General features: G+C 35.5%; 1 protein-coding gene across 1 annotated transcript in view; it reads left to right on the top strand.

The window, feature by feature from the left end:
- Positions 1-14,431, top strand: part of LOC122341086 (formin-binding protein 1) — a 57,357-nt gene that overhangs the window by 29,688 nt on the left and 13,238 nt on the right. The window contains 7 exon segments of the mRNA XM_043234419.1: positions 1,292-1,354; positions 3,054-3,158; positions 7,156-7,284; positions 7,470-7,616; positions 8,582-8,776; positions 12,572-12,598; positions 12,600-12,758. Of these exon segments, the coding sequence (XP_043090354.1) occupies positions 1,292-1,354; positions 3,054-3,158; positions 7,156-7,284; positions 7,470-7,616; positions 8,582-8,776; positions 12,572-12,598; positions 12,600-12,758 (825 nt within the window).

Genomic DNA, 14,431 nt, shown 5'->3' on the forward strand with positions numbered 1-14,431 from the left:
GTCTTTGTAGTAAACAGGATATTGAGTCTAATCTGTGTCATTACGACAGATCCGAGCGTCTGACATTCACTGCAGGTGTTTATGTGTTTCACAGACAGCAGCTGAGACTCCACTCAAACTTCTTACAAGCATTAATGATGCAGTTATTAATCAGGAATGTTCTGGGTTCAGTCCGTGGCGTTTTGTCCATTCTAATAAGGACACAAAATAATTGATAACATGTACAGTGATGGACAAAAAATGATTATAGCGAATTACCATGTTTGCTGTTACAAAATTATACTTTTTTTTACATTAGTATCTTAATAAATAATAAAAGAAATAATAAACAGATGCTTTTAGCTAAAGTTACTTACAAATAATGAATATTTATAGTGCATATCTTATATTAAAATAAATAATCTAAAATTGTAAACTTATAAGCTTTAGAAGGTAATTATATTAAAGAATAACTATTGACTTAGATTAATAATATATAATCAAAAAATACTGTTAAATAGAAATAATGAATATAAAAAGATAATAATTAATATTGTAATTTCTAAAAATGATTACTTTATAATAACACAATAAATCACTTAATTAATGTATGTTAAATGCAAATAATTAATTTTGTATTTATTAATAATTATAAATAATCATGTAAATTATTATTATAGTAATGTAAATAACATAAAATAAATAATCAGATAAAATTATTGAATTTAATGACATTATTCTTAAGTGATAAATAACGAATATTTACTATATATAGTATTATGTATTGCATATTATTTTGATCGCTGTAAAAAAAATGCTATGCCTTTATATATCGATCTGGCTGAAGCGGTCATGTGTTGTGTTCAGCTGATCTCAGACCTGCATGAGAAGCAGCTCTTTATCTGTGTGTCACACTGAGCTCTTTGTGAGGGAGATGCTTGAGTTTTGGCCAAACGAACACTTTCCTGGAGTGCTCAGGCCGAGAGGAGCGGTCGAGAAAAACACACAGACGGCCTGGAGTGTGACGACACACACACACACAGGATACACACAGAACACGGCAATATGGCTTCCTGGCAGCTCAAACAAACATGCAAACACACACACACACACAGTATCTCTCAGGTTCAGGCTTACATAGGATCCTAACTCTGTTTTAGAAATACTCATGCTATTTAACCCCAAATGAGAGCTCCTTCATTTCAGTTGATCTCTCTTGATGGGAACAAGATAAAATTTGAGTTCATGTATGTAAAACTAAGATAGATCTTAATAAATTAATGATTAATTTCTTCATCCTTCTCTCTCACAGCATTTCCACGATGGTCGGAAGGCACAGCAACAGATCGAAGGCAGTTGGAAACAGTTAGAGTCGGTGAGTTTGGTCAACATCAATAATCAAACGATAATCCTTCAAATAAATGAGCCCTGGAATCTCAATGTTCCTAGGTGGTAATGTTATGGTATATCAGCAGTGGTCTTCAAAAGTCTGGGGCCAAAAGCGAAAAGGCTATTATTTTGCATTATTTAATACAATATTTTAATATTATTAATATAATTATTAGAATCACTTAAAACCTAAATAAGTATAAGATGAATTTTTTTCTTTAATAAATAAAAAAACCCTATTATTATTCAGTACAGCATTTCATATATTATTAAATTAAAATAGTATTATACATTATTTTATCATTGTATATTAATATTAATATATTATTATAATATTAATTTGTTTGCTTAAAATATAATTTACCTTGCATTATTTAATTACATATTTTGAAGATTTATTTCATTCATTTTTGTAAAAAAATGTATATTTCCGTCAGTATTAGATATAAAATATTGAGGTTCAATTTCAATTTAATTTTAATATTAAAACATGATATTATCTGTATTTTATTCAATACAACATTTTACTACAAATTTGATCAGAGGAGCATCTCACACACACACTGAAGCAGACAGGATATATCAGGATATTCCTGTGAACGCCCACTGTCTGAAAGTGTGTGTTGTTAGAGATGGATCATGTCGTTGTTAGCAGTCTGTTTGTTGATTCAGTTTGTGCGTGTGTGTGTGTGTGTGTGTTTGAGAGAGAGAGAGAGAGAGAGAGAGAGAGAGAGAGAGAGAGAGAGACAGAGAGAGAGAGAGAGAGAGAGAGAGAGAGAGAGAGAGAGAGAGAGAGAGAGAGAGAGAGAGAGAGAGAGAGAGAGAGAGAGAGAGAGAGAGAGAGAGAGAGAGAGAGAGAGAGAGAGAGAGAGAGAGAGAGAGAGAGAGAGAGAGAGAGAGAGAGAGAGAGAGAGAGAGAGAGAGAGAGAGAGAGAGAGAGAGAGAGAGAGAGAGAGAGAGAGAGAGAGAGAGAGAGAGAGAGAGAGAGAGAGAGAGAGAGAGAGAGAGAGAGAGAGAGAGAGAGAGAGAGAGAGAGAGAGAGAGAGAGAGAGAGACAGAGAGAGAGAGAGAGAGAGAGAGAGAGAGAGAGAGAGAGAGAGAGAGAGAGAGAGAGAGAGAGAGAGAGAGAGAGAGAGAGAGAGAGAGAGAGAGAGAGAGAGAGAGAGAGAGAGAGAGAGAGAGAGAGAGAGAGAGAGAGAGAGAGAGAGAGAGAGACAGAGAGAGAGAGAGAGAGAGAGAGAGAGAGAGAGAGAGAGAGAGAGAGAGAGAGAGACAGAGAGAGAGAGAGAGAGAGAGAGAGAGAGAGAGAGACAGAGAGAGAGAGAGAGAGAGAGAGAGAGAGAGAGAGAGACAGAGAGAGCGCGCACTGCCTGTGTGTGTCTGTGTATAAGAATGAGCTCATTGTGTGTGTTTGCGTGATCGGGTGATTCAGTGGTCAGTGCGGACACAAATGTTGATTGTCCCTTCAAATAAATGAGTGTGAGAGCGAGATGAAGGATAAACAGAGTGATAATGGACGAGCGTTTATTATACTGCAGAACTTCACACATCTGTGTGTGAGCGTGCTAATTAAACTCTGACTGTTCTGCATCTGAACATCTGTGTGTACATGAATCAAGAGCAGTGTGTTCTGCCATGCTTTAACACGTGTGTGTGTGTGTGTGTGTGTGTGTGTGCGCGCGCAGTGTAAGAGGAAGTTTGAGCGGGACTGTAAGGAAGCAGATCGAGCCCAGCAGTACTTTGAGAAGATGGACGCAGACATCAACGTGACGAAAGCAGACGTGGAGAAGGTAAGAGCGTCTGAGAAGAAATCATCTAGGATTCCCAAAGAAAAAAACACAAGTTCTTGTCATAATTCACGTCGTTCCAAAACCATAAAAGCTTTGTTCTTCTTCGGAACACGATTTAAGATATTTTGGATGAGCTCCAGGAGGCTTGTGACTGTCCCGTTGACTGCCAAGTAAATAACTCTGTCGAGGTCCAGAAATGTATGAAAGACATCGTCAGAATACTTCATCTGCCATCAGGGGTTCAATCTGTATGTCATGAGGCCACGAGAATACTTTTTGTTCATAAAGAAAATAAAAATAATGACTTCATTCAGTAATTTGTCTCCTCTGAGTCTCCAAACTACGTATAGCCTCTCCTGTGAGCAGCGCATCCTTGTGGTGTGACTGAACAGTGTGCCTTCAGCTCTTATTCTGCCATGAGATGATGCAGAGGAGTCAAAGTATTGATCATCAAGTCATTATATTTTCTTGGCTTATAAAAAGTATTTTCGTCATCTTCATAAAATACCGATTGAACCACTGATGGCAGATGGAGTATTCTGAATGTCTTTCATACTTTTCTGAACCTCTATCTATCTATCTATCTATCTATCTATCTATCTATCTATCTATCTATCTATCTATCTATCTATCTGTCTGTCTGTCTGTCTGTCTGTCTGTCTGTCTGTCTGTCTGTCTGTCTGTCTGTCTATCTATCTATCTATCTATCTATCTATCTATCTATCTATCTATCTATCTATCTATCTATCTATCTATCTATCTATCTATCTGTCTATCTATCTGTCTATCTATCTATATCTATCTATCTATCTATCTATCTATCTATCTATCTATCTATCTATCTATCTATCTATCTATCTATCTATCTATCTATCTATCTATCTATCTATCTGTCTGTCTGTCTATCTGTCTCTATCTATCTATCTATCTATCTATCTATCTGTCTGTCTGTCTATTCTTTCATTTATTATTTCTGTCTATCTGACTGTTTTCTAATAAAATGATCTGATCAGACAGACAGTCTGTCTGTCTGTCTGTCTGTCTATTCTTCCAGAAAAAAAGATAGACAGATAGATAGATAGATAGTTTGCATGTAAGCTGAATGAAACTCAGGTTTATAATAAATCTGATCACGATTTCATTGCTGTCATCATCTGACTTAGTTTTATTTAGTTTCAGTTTGGTTTATATAAGAGTGATAAACTGATACAGCCCTGGTGATTCACACATGTCTGTTTTTCCCTTCACTTGATCTTAACACATCCATCACTGTCTCACACTGCTGCCGTGGCACAGTGAGGAAACTCGACCGTGTGTGTGTGTGTGTGTGTGTGTGTGTGTGTGTGGGACTGTGGAGTCATACAGGACAGGCAACATCGCCTACGATCTCTTTACTCACTTTTAATCGTTCTTTGTTCCAGAGCGTGTGCTGGGCAGATGTCTCTGTGATAGCTTGAGCTGAACAAAAAGAAATTTCCAAAGTATTCAGATGTGGAAAAGAGCTCCTGCTTCCAGGAGTCCAGAGAGCTTTTTTGTCATTTAACGGTCAGATAGCGAAGAACTCCAGAGATCTGGAGTCCAAAAGTCAAATGCAAAGCCAAAGCCAATCTTTCAGACTTCCTTCAATTAATGAAAAATGCAGACGTTTCAGGGTCAGTAAAGGTACAACAGCTGCACTGGCTCAATTAGTCAGTGACTGCATTCAGAATAGCATACTATTTCTGCAGTTTACAGTATGTATACTATGCACAGCATTTGGATTATGAATGCATGGAATATCAGAGTACCAATGCAATGCATCTTGACTTCCACTTTTATTTGCACCGAGACACATAAACCGAATGTAACACAACCACACATTTTTTTCTCTTTCTTGAGCTTTGGATGAAAGAATGCCAAAATCTGACATTTTTTGCACTATCCCGATTTAAAAAATGCAGAGTCATGACTAGACGTCAGTCACCTAAGTAAACATGGAACATAATGAGGTCGTTTGACAATAACGAGTTATATGATTTAATTACAGTTGCATACACTGGTTAAAATATATATTTTTTAAATGGTGTGTTTTAAGCAGTATGCTTGTATTTCATGACCGCAGCCGGTCTGTTTATGTGTCGAAGGGTTGTGTGGTTTCCACACACGATGGTTTGTTTGCCTTCGTTTAATATGTCGTCGAGCGATTTGTGTCGGATATTACTATCATGTTAAGTACTAACGCACGGGTAGCCTAAGCTCTAACTAATGTGTATGTGTTTTTTTTTTTTAATCATGCCTTGAAGCGATGTTACCATAAGGTAGGTGCACGGCGGCAGGTCTGTGTGTGTGTGTCTGTGTGTCGGGACACTGTTGCTTCCTGTCCAGCCATGACCACGCCCACACGACACACCTGCTGAACGGCCACCCAATCACAGGCTTGAGTAAAGTTTGTCTGCGCTGCTGCTCCACCAGTCACATCGCTCCAGGCATGAATATTTAAAGATGTAATCCCCAGAGATTTCTGTTTTGCTGGTTCATATATAAATGTCAGCTCACCATATCACAGTTTATTAAGGAGGTGTGTGTTTGTGCGTGTTATCAGTATCTGCTGGTTGCAATGTGTCCGAAGTTTACAAAATATTGTAAAAATGTAATATGATAAAATATGATAATAATATTGAAATATTGTATAACGTATAATGTAGAAGAAAAAAATAATAAAAAAAAAATAAAATAAATATATATATATATATATATATATATATATATATATATATTAGATTATGTTATTGTAGTGTATCATCACGTACTGCTTGTCCATTACAGTTTTTATATTACATATTTAAGAATGATATTTAGTTTAATATTTGATCATACATATGAACATAATATTTATAATATACAATAGGAAATGAAATATATTGTATTATGTTTATATTTCGTGTATCACGCTCATTACTTCAATTTTTTTCTTAAAAGTAAGAATATTTAAATAGCCCATTTAAATATTGAAATAATATTTCTTATCTGTATCAAATGTACATTTTCATTAAACAATAATAATAAAATAATAAAACAAGACATTATTGTATTATATTTATTTATATATTGCAGATTTTATTTTGTATGAAATAAAAAATATATTAAAACTAAATTAATATGTTTGCATGCAATATTTAGACATTCTTGTATTTAGGCACAAGCAGTGATATTAAGACACAAATCACTCTAATCAATTACAGCTACAAACCTGCTCTAAATAATTTTGATACATTTTCATTTAGTGCAAATGTACTTTTTGGGGACATTTATCGGAACTTCCAGTCGGCTCATGCACTTGTCTGCTGCTGCTGCTGGTGAAGTTTGAGTGTTTCCATGGCAACACTGAACCACAGGTTAACCAAAATGATTTCCTAGAATCGGATCAGGATGTGGTTAACATGAGACTGCTTTCTCTGTATCGTCTCACTTAAACGATGTGCGTTGAAATGCATCAGTATGCTTTTGAACAGCATTTACCTCAGCAACATTCAACCCACAAAAACTTTAGATTTTCACACACGCCATTATCTGCCGTTTGACACATAAGTGTGTATAAACACACATTTGTATGCATCAGGCTGAAGGTGTGATGTGAGGATTTTGAGGTTTGCGAGCGAATTGAGGGGAAGTCACTGAGTGGGTTATTTTGAGTGCACTACATCCCCTAGTCACAGCGATAAAGGTTTATCATGCACTTAAATGACTTAAATCACACCAGCCCCACCTACAATGAAATCTCATTGGCTGAAAGTCTCATAACTGAATATTTAACATAAGGCACGTTTGCGATAGTTTATAAAATCATGCAAATGCATGACTGTTTTGAATATATGAATGGTTTCACAAAGATGTAGGAAGATGCAAAAATTGTAAAATCGTGTGTATACTTGATTGGGTTTACGTTTGTGTGTTTTTAGGGGTTTAATTAATAAAATCATATCACATAGTCGGTAATATTTCATCCTCTCTCTTTTAGGCACGGCAGCAGGCTCAGATGAGACACCAGATGGCTTCTGACAGCAAGAATGAATATTCCTCATACCTTCAGAAGTTCAACCAGGAACAGAACGAACATTATTACACCATCATCCCTAATATTTTCCAGGTGCACACACACACACACGCAGAAACATCCACTGAGAACGACTAGCTACTAATACCGTCATTTATTTGCATGCACCGAGTGCATTATTTCTGAATTCGTTATTGTGAATTATGCAAACGAGGCGGTGGAATAAACACGGTGCGTGGTGCGATCACGCTAACTCTGTATGTGTGTGTCGTGAGCAGAAGATCCAGGCCATGGAGGAGAAGAGGATAGAGCGGATGGGAGAGTCGCTGAAGACGTTTGCGGAGGTCGATCGTCAGATTCTGCCCATCATCGGGAAATGCCTGGATGGAATAACACAAGCGGCCGACTCCATCGAACCCAAGAATGTCAGTAGCACACTCATACACACTTTCTGTCTGAAATGCCCCTCATTTTCTGCTAAACGAGACATTACTGATTCTGGTCCAGGATCAGTCTTCAAATGGATTAGATTATCAGAAATGACTGATAACTGATCCTTCATCTGACTCGAGAAGCATAATTTGCTAATTATGAAAATACAGAAATCATTTTTTAATATCTTGTGCTCATTAAGGCTGCAATTATTAAAGCTTTAAATAATGTGATTTATTTTAAATTAATTTAATGTGTTTTTGGCTTAGGTTTTAGAATAAGTAGGAAAAAGAGAAAAGATCTTACTTAAGAAAAAGATCATGTTTAGTTTTTGAAAAACATGTTGCTTCAGATTTATTTACTAGAAATTTGTGAAAACATATTTTCTTGATATTGAAATAAGGATATAAGTAATAGTGACACAATATGACATGTTAAAAGCTTTATGCTTTATTTGTTCTTTACAACCTTATTATCATTTGCGAAAATTAAATATGCCGTCTATAAATCACCTCTGGTGTAATCAAGAATCTCTGAAATGGTTTAATATATATAATAAATTACACTGCATGTGGTTGTTGTATCTGATTATACAGTTCGGACAAAACATCTTCAGAAATTACCAAAATGTGATAAAAACCCCCTTTTAAAGGCATTCTCAAAAAGAAACAAAAAATGTAAAAAAAATTAAAAAAAAAATTCTATATATATATATATATATAGGGTTTGTTTTTTTATCTATAAAATATAGTTTTATCTAGTTGTCTCAACAATACTTTTGAAGTAAATAAATATAAAAAAATATATATCTATATATCTATATATATATATATATGATTTTTTATTTTATTTATTTTTTTAATTAATTAATTTTTATTTTTCAATCACATTTAGTTTACAATATTAATAAAAAATGATAAGCACACAATAAGACTGTTTGTGCTCTCTTTCCCCGCAGGACTCCTCTCAGGTCATAGAGTCATATAAGTCTGGGTTCGAGCCTCCCGGCGATGTGGAGTTTGAAGACTACGGCCAGGCGATGAAGAGGACGGTGTCTGAGACCAGCCTCACTAACTCACGCCCGGAGAGCAAAGCAGACCGCTCCAGCAAGAGCAAGAGCAAAACCCTCTGGCCTTTCATTAAGAAAAACAAGGTAACACACACCGGCGTCACGTTCACTCGCAGTTACTCCGATCTGACAGAAAACCAAGCTCCAGTAAATCCGAACAGCTGACACCTCGCGAGAGCGATTGTTTGATGTGTTTCTGTAAGTTTTTGTTTTAGTTTGTGCTTGTTTATTAGTTTGGATTCTGTAGTTTTACTGTAGTATCTGTAGATGCTGTTATTCGTTTGCCGCCATCGTTCTCCTTTCCTTTCCCCTCCCTGTGTTCACCTGCACGAAAATATGTTCATCCTGACGCTCCACCGATAACGTACTAATGCACGGCCCGAGGGGCCTCACCTTTGACCTTTGCAGAGAAACGTAACTCTTTATTCCCGTGTCGTCCTTTCAAACCGAGAGTAACTTCCTTTTCTCCGGCCACCCATCGGTGCTGTTCTCATGGTAACCACATTCTTCTTCCTGTTCCTCGTCTTCCTCTGTCTTCTTGTGACCTTTGACGTTTGTGTCAAAGGCTCCGCTCTTACTGAGCATGCTCAGTCCAAACCCCGCCTAACCTCGCAGGACCAGGATGTGAGCATTAACACTGTCATACGTATTTAATGAGGTGTGTCTGTGTGGCTATGGGCGGAATGGAGAACTAGTTCATACTGTGCAGTATATACTGTATACTGTTTACGGTTGTGTAGTTTATTTAATATTTTAGTCGGCAAGGACGCGTTAAATTCATCTAAAATGATAGTGAAGACTTCCATAATGGTATATTTTCAAGTAAATGCTGCTATTTTGAACTTTCTATTTATTTAGGATGTACAAAATGTTAAGAAAACATGAAAATATGACCGTTTTCGATCTGAAAAATAAAAATCTGCCAATTAGATTGATTTCTGAAGGGTCATATGACACTAAAGACTGGAGCAATGATGCTGAAAATTCATATATATATAATTTAAAAATATATCGCAGCAGTTATTTTAAGTTATAAATAAATAATATTTCAATATGAATATTTTTACTGTATTTTTACGGCAAATAAAGGCTGCCTTTGTGAGATTTTTAAATACATCAGATGTTTATTTTAATTTATGCAAAACATTACAATATACAGCATATCGTGCTCACACGATCTCATCAAATCAGCAAGATGCTATACGAGAATAAAATATAGTTATTTGCCTTTTTAGTGCATTTATTGCATACATTTAGCAGTATGTGTGAAATAATGTATGAAATACTGCAGTTTATATTCTCTTCACACTGGAAATGGAACATTTGCGCATTGCATTATGGGATATCATGTTCCATGTGTTACGTGTGGGGTTTTTTTCACATTTGGCAAATGTACAGTAGTAGGGAATTTGCATATTGCACATAATGCTTAAATAATAGTAGAAGTATGTAGTGTGCTGTTCCAAGCATAGCCTGTGTTTGTCGGTTCACGTCTAGCTCGTGCGTGTTTTGTGTGTCCGTTTGTGTATGTGAATAACACACAGCATTGTTAGGAGACTTAGAAAGCACGCATGTCTCATGCAGAACTGTATCTGATTAATGGTGTTTATGCATGAAAGCAGACGATTTTGACGGAGTTAGAATGTTCTGGAGGTTTAGAAGTTAAAACCTTTCTTGTGTTTATCCGTGATGGTAAAGATTATAGGCATCTTCTGGGTTCAGCACGAGTTAAGCTGATGTTGGCAGCATCTGTGACATGCTGTTGATTACTGCAGGAAATCAGCTCTACTTTGGAAAAACAAGGAGAGATGCTGTTTACAGTAACGCTCTTACATGGGACGCCTGTGGGCCATGAGTATTAAGCAGATCAGAAAAAATTGAATAAATAGAAAATAAAGAGCAAATAGCAATAAAATAATTGAAAAGTCAGGAATGCCTGTTATTTATTTATTCTAATTAATGTTATTTTTAATAGTGATCTATAATGAATAATCATGATAAATCCAAAATAAAGTTTTTGTTTTATAGTATATGTGTGTGTATTTATTACATACAGCATATATTTTGTAACTATTTACATGCATGCGTATTTTATTCTTTTATTTTATATTGTATATAAATATATATAAACATGACATATTTTTCTTAAATATATGCACGCATGCGATTGCGTTTATATATACTTAATAAATATGTTTACACAGCACACATATATTATGTATGCTTATTTTGGATGGGACTAATCACGATTAATGGCTTGACAGCACAAATTTTTGACCGTTTTTAGATTTAGCTATATCAATTACCAATTAAAACGCATTCGTAAAAATTAAATATCATTTACAATGGAAATATAAGAATCAAAGCTAATTGAAAATTGCGCTCTACTACATAAATGATAATAAAAAGTGCAGCTCTAAACGCCGAAGCAGTTCTTTATTTTGTGTAAAAGGTTATTTGAGCTGTAGAGTAGTTTAGTGGTAGGACTGCTTCTGGTGAACTCATTGCTCAATGGGCTTCCATCGTAAGCACATTATTGCACACATGATCTTGATTTCCTGTGGTGTTGGGCATGCTTGTGTAGATTTGGACTTATCTCGGTTTTTCTTAATGCATAGAGGCGAGATTTTGTCTGTTTTAGCAGGTTGTCTAGTCTGTTGGGAACTGAAGCGTTAATGCGAGCTCTCCCAGAACGCACGTTCATTAATTTCTCCATTACGCTTTGGGGAGCTCGCTAATAAGAAAGTGAAAGAGAGAGAGAGAGAAAAAGAGCGAATGCTTGACCTAAAATCAGTTTTTATGCTTTAGAGGAGTGTGTGTGTGTGTGTGTGCTGTGCATGCAATGTTTGTTAAAGGGACAGTTCGGCCGGAAATGAAAACGCTGTCATCATTCGCTCACCCTCTTTGACTTTCTTCTGTGGAACACAAAAAGATAAAAGCAATATTTATGCTGCTCTTTTGCCATACAGTAAAAGTGGATGGTGACCGTGGCTGTCAAAAAGTGACAAAAAGGTGACAAACTGCCAGAACTTCTTACAAAAACAGATCAAATGCAGATGTTACTGGTGGAAGATAGTTCATCAAATGTATTTAAACAACTACTGCTTTAATCAATATAATCAAAGACCATCCATGTACATTTATTGCAGTATTTTAACTTAATAATAATGTATGTGTGTGTATATATATATATATATATATATATATATATATATATATATATATATATATATTTTTAATCTAATTTATTTACCCTAAATATTTTTTTATGTATTTTTACATAATATTTAGAAAAATGGCTAATGCACATGCATCATTTTATTTACTTATTTTAATTTTTTTCATATCATAAACAATATTTTATGTACAACTTTTAGGACTTTTTGTCATGTTTGAGGCATGACAATCATCTGCTTCGATTACATTGAAAAATCACCATAAACATCTCCTTTTGTGTTCCACGGAAGCCCGACAGTCATTGGCGTGATGTTTATTTTTGGGTGAACCGTCCCTTTAAATGGTTCTGCAGTGATCTGACCCCTGCATGTGACCCCTGATGTACAGGACAGAGTTTAACGCACTAACTCTCTCGCTCACAGGGTTAATAACACCACAGCTGCAGCGTGTTTCTTTCAGTTGCCATTTCTTTTACGTTCCATTTAAGTTTGCGTTCTCCTTTGTTCTATTAATTGATTAATTGATTAATTCGTTTCATTTTTGGGTCCTTATTTCTCTTGTTTTGTGTTCCCCCTCCTTTTTTGTTTACCTCTTTCCGGATCGATTTGGTCCCACCCTCTCTCTCTCTCTCTCTCTCTCTCTCTCTCTGTAAACCTCTCTCACTCACTGGTCGCTGCTCTGTGGCTCGTGTCTTACCGGTAGCTTATGTCCCTGTTAACATCCCCGCACCTCGCCAGCCCCTGACCCTCCCTCACCTTCTGCTGTGACCCCTGACCCCTGCCCCACTCCCCAGACCCCCAAACAGTCCAAGGAGCCCCTGTCCCACCGATTCAACGACCTCATGACCTCCAAGCCCAAAATGCACTGCCTCAGGAGCCTCCGGCGCGGGGTGAGTATCCGTGCATGCTGGCGATCCACGTCTTTCACTTGTGTGTGTGTGTGTGTGTGTGCCGCTCTGTGCCTGTCATCACCTGTGCTGTCATGTCAGTGTTCATTTGCATAAAGAAAAAGGAGCCGTATTATCATTTTGAGGTGTATTTTTGCGTCACTTTCTACATGCAAAACAACCCATTGATTTGACTAATGCTGCTTTTAAGTCATGGCTGAATAATCATATTTAGGTGGATAGGGGGATTTTCCTGTGCCCTAAGATGATTTCATAAGGACAAAAATATATTAATTATTTTATTTTATTTATTAGTTATTTATTTATTTGGCTGTGCTTTTGGTTTTAATGGATAGGAGACAGTGGTTATATTATAAAATCTACAATATATCTTTAATATTATAGTGTGTGTATATATATATATATATATATATATATATATATATATATATATATATATATATATATATATATATACATATACATATATATATATATATACATATATATATACATATATATATATATATATATATATATATATATATATATATATATATATATATATATATATATATATACATATATATATATATATACACTATAATACTTTAGTCATATTTAATACTGTTAATAATAGTACATTTGTATAAAATATTTATTTTCACAGTTTGTATTTTTATAACCAAGAATCACTGGCCCAATCAGTGTTGTTTAATTAATACTAGTATTAACATTTATATTTTAATTATATTTTTATTTATTATTACTTTTATTTTATTATTTTTATTATCATTATTATTGTTTTTTCTGGTTTTTACAAATATTTATATTTAGTTTTATTTCAGTAATTGTATATTTTGAATTAGATTTAATATTTACACTTTAATTTTCAGTTAAAATGTTTACTTTTTTTAATGTATTTTTGTTCTGTTCCAGTTTTAGTAACTTATGTTCTTTCATCTTTTTTATTAGTCTTTTTCCAGTTATTGGTTTGTTCGTTTTTTTTTTATATATTTAGCTTTAATTTACTTCAGTTTCAGATTTTGCAAATGTATATATATTCGTTAAAACACTCTAAATTAAATCATATTATTCTTTATTTTCTTACGCTAGTGCTAAAAACTCCCGTCTTTGTGGAAAGTGAGAATAAAATCTGAAATTGAAATACTTTTTCTACAATAGTTTGACTTTAAGGACTCGAAGGCAGCATTGGCTTTTGAAGCGATGATGTCACAGTGTGACTCAGATTCCGCAGGCGATGATGTCATGCGCTGACTTGGACTTCTGGAACTGTTTATCTTTTTCGGCTCCTTTTTTCCTCCTCCTCACGCAGCCGATGAAAACCACTCTGCCTCTCTTTCTCTCTCTTTCTCTCTCTCTCTCTGTCGGTCTGTCTCTCTCTCTCTCTTTCGTTTATGTTTCGTCGTTCGCGTTTGCCATGGTTTCGGTGTCTCACGTTTTCAGATACGTGCGATTCAACAGACTGGGCTCCAGTCGGAGGCGCCCCGCGGTGACCCATCAAATAAAAACGGGTGCTCAAACGTACAGCTTTACGCGATTCCCGGCACACAAACACTCCGAAACAATGTCTTCTGTTTGCACAATCGCTGACATGTGACTTTCTGATAAAGTCAGACCAGATTCACCTTCCCTTCAGGAAGGCCGTCCGCGTG

Source organism: Puntigrus tetrazona, unplaced genomic scaffold (genome assembly GCF_018831695.1).
Source record: "Puntigrus tetrazona isolate hp1 unplaced genomic scaffold, ASM1883169v1 S000001111, whole genome shotgun sequence".
NCBI lineage: Eukaryota > Metazoa > Chordata > Actinopteri > Cypriniformes > Cyprinidae > Puntigrus > Puntigrus tetrazona.